The sequence below is a fragment of the Protopterus annectens genome, chromosome 9.part0 (genome assembly GCF_019279795.1).
Source record: "Protopterus annectens isolate FY-2018-M chromosome 9.part0, PAN1.0, whole genome shotgun sequence".
Taxonomy (NCBI): domain Eukaryota; kingdom Metazoa; phylum Chordata; order Ceratodontiformes; family Protopteridae; genus Protopterus; species Protopterus annectens.
In genome coordinates, this window is record NC_056743.1 from 55,577,147 (window position 1) to 55,593,599 (window position 16,453).

General features: G+C 41.8%; 1 protein-coding gene across 1 annotated transcript in view; it reads left to right on the top strand.

Moving 5' to 3' along the window:
• The window catches only part of LOC122810494 (neuron navigator 2-like), a 2,968,645-nt gene that overhangs the window by 1,805,739 nt on the left and 1,146,453 nt on the right, over positions 1-16,453 (top strand). Inside the window, exon 19 of the mRNA XM_044082075.1 lies at positions 830-1,538. Within this exon, the coding sequence (XP_043938010.1) occupies positions 830-1,538 (709 nt within the window). The remainder of the gene's footprint in view (positions 1-829; positions 1,539-16,453) is intronic.

Here is a 16,453-nt window from a genome sequence, read left to right on the forward strand (position 1 = left end):
GTCTGTCTTGTGTCCACAGTGGAGATTGCTGGCAGAGTGAGTTTTCTGGCACAAACACAGCCCTTCCCTAATATGGCAAGTTGGCTTCCCCATGTCATTCTTGCCCTGCTGCTGCTGACTGTTGTGGAACCTGGGCCCCCGGAGTTAATCAGGTGACCTGGGCCACATTCAGGTTATGGATGTGGCACGCCATTATATTTCGACTTGTGTACAAGGTAGATCACGATGATGAGAAGCTGATATGTGAATTTCAAGCTGCGATGATGTACTTTAAAAACATGAAATGCAGAAATGTAAATGCCATGCTCTTTTCCTATTGTTTGGGGATTTGCTAGCACTACTTTTCCAGGAAGATCATTACTAAATAAGTGGATTTTGTTGTCACTGAAAAAATGTACTTGTTTTATGTTTCATATTTTACCTTTTTATTTATCTTGTAAGAGTTTACCTTTCAGGGGATTATTTGAATGGTTCTGCCTCTGCAGTTTCCTTTGGATTAGGAGAATACGAGTCATGTTTCACTTTTTATTTCTACTGTGTTTTTATTTTGCAAAACACACAAGTTTATAATTTGCATCATACTTCAAAGGAAATTAGTCACTGTAAACACATTTGCATGTACATTATCTGCTTATTGCTAACACACAGTGGTATAAAAATAGCAGCTGCTTAAAAATCTGTTTGACTAATGAAGAGCATTTGTGTCTTAAGAGGTGGTGTGGAAATAAACTTAAGGTCTAGAGCGTATGTAGGTATTCCTTGTCAGATGATGTATGGATTACTGAAGCGATTCACAGACTCCTACATCTTGTGATTTTGTTTCCTTTAGGACAAACTGATGATGCCAAGGTATCAGAAAGAAGCCAGCTGTCGCAGAAACCAGCTGTAACAGTGCACCGTTCCCCTTCTGATGCAGGACGCAGTAGTGGTGATGAAAGCAAAAAGGGTCTGTCTAGTACATCCAGGACTTCTGCTAACACAAACAACTTTGGATTCAAAAAAATGGGAGCATCCTCTGGGAGTGTCACCTTAATAACCAGTAGCGGTGCTGTGATTACAAGTGGATCAGCCACCGTGGGAAAACTACCCAAGTCAACAGCATTACTCAGTCGGCCACCTGGGCATAAAAATAGTTCTGATGGTTCACAACATCATGATGACACTTACCTGAACATGAGTCCCCAGACTAACCTGCAGTACCGCAGCTTACCGAGGCCCAGTAAATCCAGTGGCTCAGGTAGAACTGGTGGTGGAAATCGATCAAGTACAAGCAGTGTAGATTCTAATGTTAGTGCCAAATCAACTGGACTGTCTATAAGTAAAATGAGAGAACCTGTCAAAATCCCTCTTAGTACTTTTGTGGCAGATACAGCCCACCAGGCAGATAAAGAGAAGGATATTTCATCAGATACAGAGAACGCAATGCCTTATACTGCTCTGAAGGCAGCTCATGGTTCTGTAACTGCAACTAATGGAAACCCTGTGGCCCGCCAGCAAGGAACCAAATATCCAGACGTCTCATCACCAACTTTTCGCAGGTATATCTCTTGTTCCATGAAATTAGTAGTAATAACTGCAAGATATACAGTGTGTGCATCTTCTTCATTAATGTTCATTTTTGGTGTGTGTTGCTAGGGCTCGGACATGCACTTTGTTAATGAAGATCTAAGTGAAGTACAATGAGATGAGTGCCATTTGTGCCACTTGCAGGGCAGAAGCTGTGGATGACAGGCAAAAAAAAGTTATCAGAGTTCCTTTTCTTACTTCTAACATTTTCAAAAACTGAACGATAACTGCATGATTAACTTGTAACGAGTATTTATTTATCCTTTGACTGGGTTAGTCACACTTGTCTAATGGCCACTTTTCAGGGGAGAGACTGTCGTATTTATGCAATTAGGGGAAATTTGGCCAGGGCATCAGGACATTCCTCCAATCTTTTCAGTATGTGCCATGAGATGTTTTACATTTACCTGAGCTGCCACCAACTCAGGCAGGTGGGACCTTGGTTTAATGTGTTTTTCGAAGGTTTGCACTCTCAGGAGTACATGATGCTTACTTGCTGGCCGGTTAGCCCCCTGAGAGGGATACTTTATATTTACAGTGATGGTACTTTGGACCCAGTTTGGATGATTTGATGGGTTGGCTCAATGAGGAAGGTATAGGAACACCTTTGTGGAAGGATTGCCATATGGGGAACTGCCACATTATCCATACAATGGCTACAGCTTTCACAGGTATGCTAAGTTGTCTCATACCATGCCTTTCAAATGACAGCTTTGTGCAAGCTTTGAGAAGTTTTCCCAGCACTTATAACAATGGATGGCAGCTTCTAATCACTGTGCCTGTTTCACTGTATGTCATTTAGTAGACCCCTTAGATAGAAATCTATTTTTGGTGAGTTTCCCTTGGTTCCCTGAAGTATACATACACCTACCTAAAGCAAGAAGTACAGGAAGAAAGAGCAGGCTGTTTTTAACTGCCTTTAGCAGACGATTATTGTATTCACAGTGCTTAGTGTCTGGGGTTTCAGATTGTATCTGTGCGTGAGTGTGTGTGTGTATACACGTGTGTGTGTTGCTATACTTTGTGTGTGTGCGTGTATAGTTGTACTGAAAGTGCATTTTTGCCTGTGTATGAGTTTCAGGCATTTTGGCACATTAATTTTTAAGGTGCATAAAATGATATACTTTTGCTAATGAATAGAATGTAATAATAAAACGTTCTAGACTGATTTTCTGTCCTACCTCTTTAACATTGTGCAACAGGTTACCACCCTGTATAGCTTTTAATTGGATATTCCAGATTTGGACATTTGTGACTTTTGGAGAAGGATATATTCTACCATTTCTTTAAATTTTACGGAGAGCTAGGTTACTGTATGTGAAAACTTTAATGTGATATAAAAATGAAAGAAACAATTGAAATTCTGCAAATGACGGCTGTTTATTTTGATAATGATGATAAAAGTAATACTTTTGCAGTGATTAAGGATTTGGACAGTGCTGCCAGATCTCACATGAAATGCCCCTCTCTGACCATCTAAAAATGTAGCAACTCTGACCATCTGAAAATGTAGCAGTCCTGTAGGAGGTTTATGATAGTTTGTTGATATTACCGTTTGCCCTTTTCAGCTTTGAGTTTCAGGCTGTTGAGGTCTAGTGAGTCTAACATTTGCTTTTTTTCACCACGTGCTTGCTGCATCTGGTACAGAAGCTGCTTTCAGTGAACAGGCACCTACATCTCATAGCCCGCACAAGTGTTTGGTACAGAAGCAGCCTCACTCACTCAGGCATATGTGGGTCGAGAAGAAAAAAATAATAAGAAAATGGAAGTTGTTAACTAAGAAATGTTGGCTTTATTCTTATTTTGGGCATTAAGTCATCCACTGGCTGCAGAGACGTACAGCTGTTATTGTGTTGTTGCCAGAAGACATACTCACAGGAATGTTTCTGGTCTGAGTCACAGGTGCCTGTTATATGGTTATTGCAAATTCAGCAGTACTGAACTATGTTTTGTCAAAATTAATTGTGAGACTTTTGTTATAGCTACAGATGGCTGTTTAGTTTTTATTCACTAGCTTGTCGCTCTGTTGGGCTTGCATGCATCTGTGAAGCTGGAAGCTATGCAGTCGGTAGTCTGACTTACCAGAAGGGTCTCCCAAGGCGGACAGGTTCCAGTGGATGTGCCGGACTTGGTTTCCACCTGTCTGAGCAGCAGAGGATGGGCAGTATTGGAGGCAGGTGATCACACTCGACGTAATGACAGCGACAACATTGAATCTACACTGTGCAGAAGAAACGCCCAGCAATCTACTTCTGTATTTTGCTAAGAAAACTTAGTCAGTGAACAAAAAAAATTTAATGTAGTGCTGGAAGATGGTCCCCTTGGTCGGAAGGCAATCACCATGCTACTAGGGAAGAACAAATGGTCGATTCATGTACATCTGGTGTTTGTGATGCTGATGGATCAAAACTGCAAGTCATCCTGATGCTGAAATTGCTAGACCAAAAGAAAAGGTCAGGAGCTAATCAAAGGCATGATCAAACTGTGAACTCTGAACTCTGAACTTGGAACGTGAGGAACATGAATTGAGGAAAACTAGACATTGGTTTTATCCACTTCACATTTAACAATGTGAATATCCTGGTTCCACTTCACATGACTGAATGCTCAAAATACTGAAATTCATTTGACGGAGTCCACAGTCCCGAATGTTCAAAATGCTGCAAACTCGTTTGACTGACTTTCAGAATACTGAAAGCTTACAATGCTGAATTGCAAAATACAAAATGTTAAGCCATAGACATAATGTGCATTTCCCTTCACCTGTGAATTGCTTAACATAACAAAAAATGCACAGATCCGTGAATGTCAAACATTTCATCACAAATAACATTCATATTCACACACGATATCAAGTAAACCAAGCAAATATTACCAACAATTCATCTCACCAAATGAAAACTATAACAGAAAAAAAAATGCACACTTACAACACCAATGATTAACTCTTTCCAAAATTAAAAACTATTTACCTTAGTAACAGACACCGGATGATATAAAACCAAACTAGGTGGGGGGCAATGCCTCCTACCCCCCCCCAAACTATATATACTAACTCTGGGATCGCCCTACAGTAGGGAAAAGGGCATATATACCCTTTACTTACCTTAAAGTACTGTGCACACTGCCATTGCAGCATTGTAAGCTTTCAGTATTCTGAAAGTCACTCAGATGAGTTTTCAGTATTTTGAACATTCGGGATTGTGGACTCAAAGAAATTTCAATATTTTGAGCTTTCAGTCATGTGAAGTGGACCCAGATATACTTGGTATAAGTTGACTAAAGTGGACCGTGCAAGGACATTTGCAATCAGATGAGCACCGGGTTTGCTATGGTGGCCATGAAACACAGAGAAAGAATGGAGTTGAGATCATTGTGAACAAGAGACTCGCAAAGACGGTGCTGAAGTATAATGCCATCACCGAAAGTGATATCTATTCGCCAAGGAGCACCATTTAATATGCCTATTGTGCAGGTCTGTGCCCCCAGTGATGCCAGAGACGAAATTGAAGCTTTCTATAGTCAGCTGCAAAATGAGAGGGAGCAGACATCCAAAAAAGATTTGCTAGTAATCATGGGAGACCTGAACGTGACGGTAAGAAAAGGAAATGAAGGTTCAGTGGTTGGAAACTGTGGTGTTGGAGGCAGAAGCAAGGAATGTAAAAGATTTGTAGAATTCTGCACCAAGGTATGTAAAAGATTTGTAGAATTCTGCACCAAGGAATGTAAAAGATTTGTAGAATTCTGCACCAATGTATGTAAAAGATTTGTAGTATTCTGCACCAAGGTATGTAAAAGATTTGTAGAATTCTGCACCAAGGAATGTAAAAGATTTGTAGAATTCTGCACCAAGGTATGTAAAAGATTTGTAGAATTCTGCACCAAGGAATGTAAAAGATTTGTAGAATTCTGCACCAAGATATGTAAAAGATTTGTAGAATTCTGCACCAAGGTAGGTAAAAGATTTGTAGAATTCTGCACCAAGGAATGTAAAAGATTTGTAGAATTCTGCACCAAGGTATGTAAAAGATTTGCAGAATTCTGCACCAAGGTATGTAAAAGATTTGTAGAATTCTGCACCAAGTGCAGATGATTCGACTCCTTCTGCTTCTCCTCCAGAGGATTTTTCTTTTTCAGAGACTCTTCATTCCATGAGAACATTTTAAGTGGGAAGGTCAGGACTTCTCTGATTCCAGGAAAAGGCTTAGGGAATTTTGTTTTACCCCAGCATAGGCCTTTGGCTATACCACCTGTTCTGGATGTTGTGGAAGATGTGTTTGCAGAGGCTTCACTTAATCCTGATTCTTTGCCTCCTGCTCCTGTTAAACCGGATAGGTATTACAGGGTGCCTGAGGCTCATAAATATCTTTATAAGAGTCCTAGGGCGGACCCAGAAACTGTTAGTCAGGGACCTAAGGGTGTCAAGGCCTCTGTTGTAAAAAATCCGGTTCCTCCAGATAAAGAGGCCAGAGCTTTGGATAGATGGGGAAAGAAAGTCTATACTTCTTGAACCTTAGCTATGAGGGCTTTGAATTGCCAGTTTCACATGTTGAAATATCAAAACTATCTTCTTTCTCAATTGAAGTCTAAGGTAGATGCTCTGGCGGAAGGCATTGAGTGTAAAGAATTACAAGATTTGGTGCATGTCTCTGAACAGGTGGGTAAGCATTCTTTACAATGTGGTTTTGATGCTGTACAGGCCTCGTCTAGGGTGGCTGCCACTGGGTCAGTTCTTCGCAGGCACGCCTGGCTGAGGGATCAGAATTTATCTGACCATGTTAAGACAAGGATATTGGATGCTCCTTTACAGTCTGATGTGTTGTTTGGTTCACCTGTGGAGTCAGTCTTGAAGAAAATGGAAGACGAGGCTAAGTCTATGCAGGCTGTTAAGGATTTTTTGCAAGTTCAGCCTCCGAAGTTTAGTAGGAATTGGCCTGCTAAGGGGTGGACGTACCCTTCTTATGATTCACAGTCTAGTTGTAGATCTAGACGTGGTAGGGGCAGAGCTCAGAGCTCCTTCAGACCTAGAACAGGGAGTTCACCTGCACAATCTTCGGGTGAGGGCAGGGGCAGTCCTTTCCTAAACAGGCCCAATGACCTACCTTTTCAGCTGCCAGATCCTTCTTGCCTGGCAGCACCTTTGGGAGGAAGGTTGGCACTCTTCAAGGAAAATTGGAGTTTGATTACCCAAGACAGATGGGTATTGGATATCATACACCAAGGTTACAAGTTTTATTTCCATACCTTGTCTCCTTTCAAAGGCATGCCGGACGTTCCTCCTCAGCAAAGACTAGAGGCTCACAAACAAATTTCTCTGCTGCTTCAAATAGGGGCCATACAACCGGTCCCTCTGCCAGAAGTGGGCCTAGGATTTTATTCTCGCCTGTTCCTAGTACCAAAGAAGGGGAACACGTGGAGACCAATTTTGGATTTATCTATCCTCAACACTTATCTGGACATTCCCAAGTTCAAAATGTTGACGTTACAACAGCTTTTACCTCTGCTGGGCAAAGATTACTGGATGGTGACTCTGGATCTCAAGGAGGCTTACCTTCATGTTCCTATCAGGCTAAGTTGCAGGAAGTATCTGCGTTTTCGGGCTGGGACTTCTCATTATCAGTTCTCTGCATTGCCCTTTGGCTTATCTACTGCGCCCAGAGTGTTCACGAAGGTTCTGGCTCCAGTGATAGCTTTCTTCAGGCTAAGAGGAATACAGATCTATCCTTATTTGGACGATTGCCTGATTCTGGCCCAAAGAAAGGACGAACTTCTTCATCATTTACAATATGTGATAGCAGTGCTAAGATGCCTGGGGTATTCTGTGAACGAAATAAAGTCCAGTCTAGTACCCTCTCAGGACATGTGCTTTCTGGGTGTGAGACTGAATACAGCATCCCAGATGGCCTTTTTGACCCCGGACAAACAAAAGAATCTTTCTCTTTACTTCCATCAATTGTCTCATCAGTCCAGGCTGACTGCAAGGACAGTCCTTCAAGCCTTGGGGTTCATGGCATCTTGTATTCTGGTGCTTCCCAATGCCAAACTGCATATGAGGAAGCTACAATGGTATCTCAAAAATGTATGGACGCAGCACTGCCAAGATATGGACACTGTCATTCAGATAATACCTTGCATTCAAAAGGAATTTTTGTGGTGGGCGCAGGAATGTCACCTAAACAAGGGACTCTCTGTGACCCGGCCAGAGGCGAGTCAGATTCTAACGACAGATGCCTCAGACAAAGCTTGGGAGCTCATCTAAATGGAAAGTGGGTACAAGACACGTGGCCTGCCAGACTTCAACATCTACATATCAACTTGAAGGAGATGTTAGCAGTCCAATTTGCATTAATAGCTTTCAAGGATTTACTTCTTCCAGGGCAGGTGTTGGTTCTAACAGACAACACAACTGTCATGTGGTACATCAACAAGCAAGGGGGAACACATTCTTATCCTCTATGCAGACAAGCAATGATTTTGTGGAGACTGCTCTCAGTTTACAGCTAAATCTTCAGGCAAGGTTTCTGCCGGGAGCACAGAACTCCTTAGCAGATGTGTTGAGCAGGCAAATTATGGATCCCCACGAGTGGAAATTGATCCTCATGTATTTCAGAAGTTGACAGTGTTATGGGGAACTCCAGACATAGATCTGTTCGCTTCTCCACTAAACTACCAGCTGCCAAAGTTTTGCACAAAAGGTTTCATCCCACAGCTTGGAAAGTGGATGCTCTTTCATTCAATTGGAGCAATCTTCATGTGTATGCCTTTCCACCTCTGCCTCTCCTCCCAAAGGTACTCCTGAAGGTCAGACAGGACAAGCCAAAGATGATTTTAATAGCTCCAGATTGGCCTCGACAGCACTGGTACCCATTACTGAGAAGTCTGGTACGGAGCCTCCATGGCCTTTGCCTTCGATTCCACACCTGCTGTCTCAGGAGAACAGTCATTTACTCAATGTCAAACTTCACTCTCTTCACCTAACAGCCTGGCATATTCTGTTTTAAACCCTGGAGGGTCTCAGCTTCCACAGCAAGTTTTGAATGTTATTTTGGAGGCCAGAAGGCCTAGTACAAGGAAAGTGTACGCAGATAAATGGAAGAGATTTTTATTTTGGAGTACAGCAAAGGAATTTGATGTTTCTAAGCCTAATTTAAGTGTGGCTCTTCAATATCTTACTGAGTTACTGGACAAAGGTTTGTCCTTCTCTTCTATTAAGGTTCATGCTGCAGCAATTTCTGCTCACTATGACTGTGACCCACCATTGTTTTCTCATCCTTTGTTTAAGCAATTCCTTAGAGGGGCAAAGAATATAAGACCCCACGCAGAGCTCCTACTCCTGCTTGGGATCTCAATTTTGTGTTGGAGAAACTCACTCTACAACCTTTTGAGCCTGCAGCTACTGCCGAGTTGAAATATTTATCATGGAAGACTGCTTTTTTGTTGGCCATTACCTCTGCGAGAAGGGTTTCTGAATTACAGGCCCTTATGGCGGTTGAGCCTTTCTTAATTTTCCATAAGGATAGGGTATCTTTATGCACTAATCCTTCCTTTATGCCTAAAGTGGTTTCTAGTGTGGTTTTAAACCAAACTATTCATTTGCCTACTTTTTATGCAAACCCCCAAAATAAAGGGGAAAAGATTTTGCACACTTTGGATATACACAGGCAGTTGCGATATTATTTGAGCAGAACTAAAGGGTTCAGGCAGTCTCAGCAGTTATTTGTTTCTTTTGCTTTGAGTTCTCAGGGCAAGCCTGTGTCAAAACAAACTATTTCTAAATGGATTGGGTTTTGCATTGCTTTCTGTTATTCCCATCATGGTAAGGAGATTCCAGCTGGGATTAGGCCTCATTCCACTAGGGCTACTGCCACTTCTACAGCTTTTTAAGGGGTGGCAACTAAAGATATTTTGGAGGCAGCTACTTGGAGTTCAGTGCATACTTCCTCTAAGCATTACCACCTTCCACTTTACTCTAAATCTAGGGCTGGTTTTGCCACTGCTATTTTACAGGGCATTTTGGCAGCTCCTACTGCTTTATAGTTTTGCCATCCTCCCTTACCTCTGCTTTGGGATTCTACCCAAGTGTAAGGACTGCAGCAATGTGAGATGAAGAACATAGTACAGTTTTGTACCTACCATAAATGTAGATGTTCGAAGATCCACATTGCTGCAGTCCAATTTACTCCTCCCTCCTTCCCCTCTGTAGTTAGAGGCGGTTGTGTGGTTTGGGTTGTGAATATTGTGGATATTGTATATATTGTACATATGATTAGTGCAAGGGTGGTTGGTTGTTTTGCTGTCTTTTGGTTTTGACCTTTCTTTTGGGGTCTTCTGACATCTGGGGCAAGAAAAGACTGAGGATATGACGTCGGTCATGCGCATTTATACCCTGACGTCCTGATGTCAGTCTTAAGCGCCTTGACCGACGTCAGCCTAATACTTTGATATTCGGGCCGACCGAGGACAGCGGACTACCCAAGTGTAAGGTCTGCAGCAATGTGGATCTTCGAACATCTACATTTATGGTAGGTACAAAACTGTACTTTTGACTGACTTTCAGAATACTGAAAGCTTACAATGCTGAATTGCAAAATACAAAATGTTAAGCCATAGACATAATGTGCGTTCCCCTTCACCTGTGAATTGCTTAACATAACAAAAAATGCACAGATCCGTGAATGTCAAACATTTCATCACAAATAACATTCATATTCACACACGATATCAAGTAAACCAAGCAAATATAACAGAAAAAAAAATGCACACTTACAACACCAATGATTAACTCTTTCCAAAATTAAAAACTACTTACCTTAGTAACAGACACCGGATGATATAAAACCAAAGTAGGTGGGGGGCAATGCCTCCTACCCCCCCAAACTATATATACTAGCTCTGGGATCGCCCTACAGTAGGGAAAAGGGCATATATACCCTTTACTTACCTTAAAGTACTGTGCACACTGCCATTGCAGCATTGTAAGCTTTCAGTATTCTGAAAGTCACTCAGATGAGTTTTCCGTATTTTGAACATTCGGGATTGTGGACTCAAAGAAATTTCAATATTTTGAGCTTTCAGTCATGTGAAGTGGACCCAGATATACTTGGTATAAGTTGACTAAAGTGGACCGTGCAAGGACATTTGCAATCTGATGAGCACCGGGTTTGCTATGGTGGCCATGAAACACAGAGAAAGAATGGAGTTGAGATCATTGTGAACAAGAGACTCGCAAAGACGGTGCTGAAGTATAATGCCATCACCGAGTGATATCTATTCGCTTTCAAGGAGCACCATTTAATATGCCTATTGTGCAGGTCTGTGCCCCCAGTGATGCCAGAGACGAAATTGAAGCTTTCTATAGTCAGCTGCAAAATGAGAGGGAGCAGACATCCAAAAAAGATTTGCTAGTAATCATGGGAGACCTGAACGTGACGGTAAGAAAAGGAAATGAAGGTTCAGTGGTTGGAAACTGTGGTGATGGAGGCAGAAGCAAGGAATGTAAAAGATTTGTAGAATTCTGCACCAAGGTATGTAAAAGATTTGTAGAATTCTGCACCAAGGAATGTAAAAGATTTGTAGAATTCTGCACCAAGGTATGTAAAAGATTTGTAGAATTCTGCACCAAGGAATGTAAAAGATTTGTAGAATTCTGCACCAAGGTATGTAAAAGATTTGCAGAATTCTGCACCAAGGTATGTAAAAGATTTGTAGAATTCTGCACCAAGGTATGTAAAAGAGTTGTAGAATTCTGCACCAAGGTATGTAAAAGATTTGTAGAATTCTGCACCAAGGTATGTAAAAGATTTGTAGAATTCTGCACCAAGGTATGTAAAAGATTTGTAGAATTCTGCACCAAGGTATGTAAAAGATTTGTAGAATTCTGCACCAAGGTATGTAAAGATTTGTAGAATTCTGCACCAAGGTATGTAAAAGATTTGTAGAATTCTGCACCAAGGAATGTAAAAGATTTGTAGAATTCTGCACCAAGGAATGTAAAAGATTTGTAGAATTCTGCACCAAGGTATGTAAAAGATTTGTAGAATTCTGCACCAAGGTATGTAAAAGATTTGTAGAATTCTGCACCAAGGTATGTAAAAGATTTGTAGAATTCTGCACCAAGGAATGTAAAAGATTTGTAGAATTCTGCACCAAGGAATGTAAAAGATTTGTAGAATTCTGCACCAAGGTATGTAAAAGATTTGTAGAATTCTGCACCATCAACAGTCTGGTAATCATGAATACATTTTTCCAACATCATAAGCGTCAACTTTACACGTGAACATCACTGAACGGGTTTTACCAAAATCAGATAGATTGTATATGTATCAACCAAAGGTGGAAGTCAGCAGTCATGACAACTAGAACAAGACCAGGGTCAGACTGTGGCACCTATCATGAACTTCTGGTTTATAAAATCAAAGTGAAGTTATGAAAGAAAAGAGTTAATCAGACAGCTAGCACAGATTATGATTTAGATAGCATACCTAAAGAATAACGGAGAAGACTTAACATATTTGAAGTATTAAACACGGAAGATAAGTCCCCAAAGAGCTTTGGTTTGACATAGTCAGCAGTAACAGAGGAAGCCAAGAGAACACTTTCAAAGTGAGTTAAAAAGAAGAAGCAACCCTGGATATCTGAAGACGCTAAAAAAGATAGAAGAAAAGCCAAAATATCCAGCGATAGGAAAAAAATGACATGTTTGAATCGGTTATTTCAACAAGAAATCAGAAGGAGCAAAGAACAATATTTCAGCACAATCTGTCACATATCTAATCCGAACATGTATGCAGGAAAGCCAGACTAGCCTTCCACTGCATCAAAAGGATATGGCAGAAATTTCAACCAAGAATGTGAATGCTCAGAGATACTGATGAAAAGATATTGAATGAGCCTGAGAGAATTAAACAATGATGGAGAAGTTATATCGAGAATTTCTATTCAAATGAAGAGGTCAAGGCATATAAAGATGAAGACATAACAGAAGAAGAGCCAGAGATTTTGAAAGAAGAGGTTATTGAGGCAATTGATGCCCTGTCAAAGCTCCTGGGCTAGATAAAATACTGATGGAACTTAAGGGATCTCATGGAGCTATTCCTGTATTGACCAAATTGTGTCAAGTTTGGAAAGAAAATGGCCAACAGACTGGAAAAGATCTATTTTTGTACTGATTTATAAGAAAGAAGATACCAAGGAATGCAGCAACTACCAGACAATTGCTCTACTTTCTCATGCAAGCAAAATCTAGCTAAAGATAATCCAGTGGCACTTGCAGTCGTACATAGAGAATCGTCAGAATCTCAAACAGGATTTAAGAATGGAAGAGGGACAGGACATATAATTGCAGACGCTCAATCTTCTTCTTTCGGCAGCTACGTTAGGGGTCGCCACAGCAGATCAACTGTTTCCATTGCTTCCTGTCCCAACCACCTGCATGTCCTCTCTCACCACATCCATAAACCTTATCTTAGGCCTTCCTCTTTTCCTGTTAACCTGGCAGCTTTATCCTTAGCATTTTTTTCCCAACATACTCTGCATCCCTCCTCAGCACATGTCCAAACCAATGTAATTTTGCCTCTCTGGCTTTGTCTCCAAACCTTCCAACCTGGGCTGTCCCTCTAATATGCTTATTCCTAATCCTGTCCGTCCTCGTCACACCCAGTGCAAATCTTAACATCTTCAACTCTGCCACGTCAAGCTCTGACTCCTGCCTTTTTGTCAATGCCACTGTCTCCAACCCATATAACATAGCTGGTCTTAATACCCTCTTGTAGACCTTCCCTTTCACTCTTACTGGTGCTAGTCTGTCACAAATCACTCCTGACACTCTTCTCCACACACTCCATCCTGCCTGTACTCTCTTCTTCACCTCTCTTCCACACTCACCATTACTCTGAACTGTTGATCCCAAGTACTTAAACTCATTCACCTTCGCCACCTCTACTCCCTACATCCTCACCATTCCTCTATCCTCCCTCTCATTCACACACATATATTCTGTCTTAGTCCCACTGACTTTCATTCCTCTTCTCTCTAGAGCATATCTCCACCTCTCCAGGGTGGTCTCCACCTGCTCCCTACTCTCACTACAGATCACAATGTCATCTGCAAACATCATAGTCCACGGGGACTCCTGTCTGATCTCGTCTGTCAACCTGTCCATCACCATTGCAAATAAGAAAGGGCTCAGAGCTGATCCTTGATGTAATCCCACCTCCACCTTAAACGCATCCGTCACTCCCACGTAGACCTCACCACTGTTACACTACCCTCGTACATATCCTGTACCACTCTTACATACTTCTCTGACACTCCCGACTTCCTCATACAATACCACAACTCCTCTCTAGGCACCCTGTCATATGCTTTCTCTAAATCCACAAAGACACAATGCAACTCCTTCTGACCTTCTCTGTAATTCTCCATCAACACTCTCGGAGCAAACATCGCATCTGTAGTGCTCTTTCCTGGCATGAAACCATACTGTTGATCACTAATCATCACCTCCCTTCTTAACCTAGCTTCCACTACTCTTTCCCATAACTTCATGCTGTGACTGATCAGTTTAATCCCTCTGTAGTTACTACAGCTCTGCACATCACCCTTATTCTTAAAAATCGGTACCAAAACACTTTTTCTCCATTCCTGAGGCATCCTCTCACTTTCCAAGATTTCATTAAACAATCTAGTTAAAACCTCCACTGCCATTTCACCTAAACACCTCCATGCTTCCACAGGTATGTCATCGGGACCAACAGCCTTTCCATTCTTCATCCTCTTCATAGCTATTCTTACTTCCTCCTTGCTAATCCACTGCACTTCATGATTCACTATCCGCACATCATCCAGCCTTCTCTCCCTCTCATTCATCAACCCCTCATGGTACTCTTTCCATCTACTCAACACACTCTCCTCGCTTGTGAGTATGTTTCCCTCATTATCCTTTATCACCCTTACCTGCTGCACATCTTTACTAGCTCGGTCCCTCTGTCTAGCCAATCGGTACAGGTCCTTTTCTCCCTCCTTAGTGTCCAACCTTATATACAACTCTTCATACGCGTTATCCTTGGCCTTCGCCACCTCTCTCTTTGCCATGCACCTCATCTCCTTCTACTTTCGCCAGCCTCTCTCTTTGCCATGCACCTCATTTCCTTATACTTTCGCCACCTCTCTCTTTGCCATGCACCTCATCTCCTTCTACTTTCGCCACCTCTCTCTTTGCCATGCACCTCATCTCCTTCTACTTTCGCCACCTCTCTCTTTGCCATGCACCTCATCTCCTTCTACTTTCGCCACCTCTCTCTTTGCCATGCGCCTCATCTCCTTCTACTTTCGCCACCTCTCTCTTTGCCATGCGCCTCATCTCCTTATACTTTCGCCACCTCTCTCTTTGCCATGCGCCTCATCTCATTCTACTTTCGCCACCTCTCTCTTTGCCATGCGCCTCATCTCCTTCTACTTTCGCCACCTCTCTCTTTGCCATGCAGCTCATCTCCTTATACTTTCGCCACCTCTCTCTTTGCCATGTGCCTCATCTCTTTCTACTTTCGCCACCTCTCTCTTCGCCATGCGCCTCATCTCCTTCTACTTTCGCCACCTCTCTCTTTGCCATGCGCCTCATCTCCTACTTTCGCCACCTCTCTCTTTGCCATGCGCCTCATCTCCTTCTACTTTCGCCACCTCTCTCTTTGCCATGCGCCTCATCTCCTTGTACTCTTGTCGCTCCGTGGATACTAGAAAAGACTAAGGAATGTCAGAAATGTATTTATATTTGCTTTATTGACTATAGGAAGGCCTTTGACTGTGTCAGTCATGAAAAAACTATGGACAATTTTATTTCAAATGGGAATACCAAAACACATTGTGCATTTAATAAAAAAGTCTTTATGATGACCAAGAAGCTATGGTTTGAATGAAATCTGGAAACACAAATTATTTGTTTTTTAGTTTGAAAAGGTATACAGCAAGGCTGCATCTTGTCACCATGTTTGTTCAGTCTGTATGCTGAAGACATATTCCGAAAAGCTGTTCTAGAGGAGGATAACATTGTTTGTCAGTGCTCCCCCTACATGTATTCCAATCTGAGGTATGCTGACAACACAATGCTGCTGACTGAAACAAAGGTAGATATGGAACATCTGCTGAGGAAAGTCCAAGAAGAAAGTCAAAGGATGGGACTAGAACCGAACATGAGGAAGACCAAGGCTATGTCAACTGATAACATTGATAAATTCAAGCTCGATGGAGAAGTTGAGATTGTTTTGAGCATGAACTTTTTGGGTGTCCTTGTGATCACTGATTTGACTAGCACTCAAGAAATAATGCATTGTTTGGCACTGGTCAAGACTGCTAGTCTCTAGATAAAATATTCAAAAGTAAGGACATCAGATAAACCTAGTTCAGACTCTCATATTCTCTGTTGTCAACTATGCTTGCGAAAGCTGGATGATCCAGAAACAACATCAACGGAAGATTGACGCATTCGAAATGTGTGCTGGAGAAGAATCCTGTGTTTACCATGGACAACGAGACAGACCAAGAAGTCGATCATAGAGCAAATTAACCTGGAAATGCCACTTGAAACACACATGATGAAACTGCATTGGTCATACTTTGGTCACATAGCTCGAAAGGAAAGATCACTGGAAAAGGATATTATGATTGGAACGATTTGAGGGTACAAGGTGTAGAGGAAGACAGTAAATGAGATGGATCAATACGATCACAATGGCGATGGGTCAGACGTTGGAGGATCTCATCAGACTAGCACAAAACCAAACCCTTTTTAATTCTTTAGTCTGTCAAGTCAACAATACTCGAACTTGAGTTGATGGGACATAACATAGCAAATGGAGTTCCTGTGATTAATGTCAGTCTGCATCTCTACATC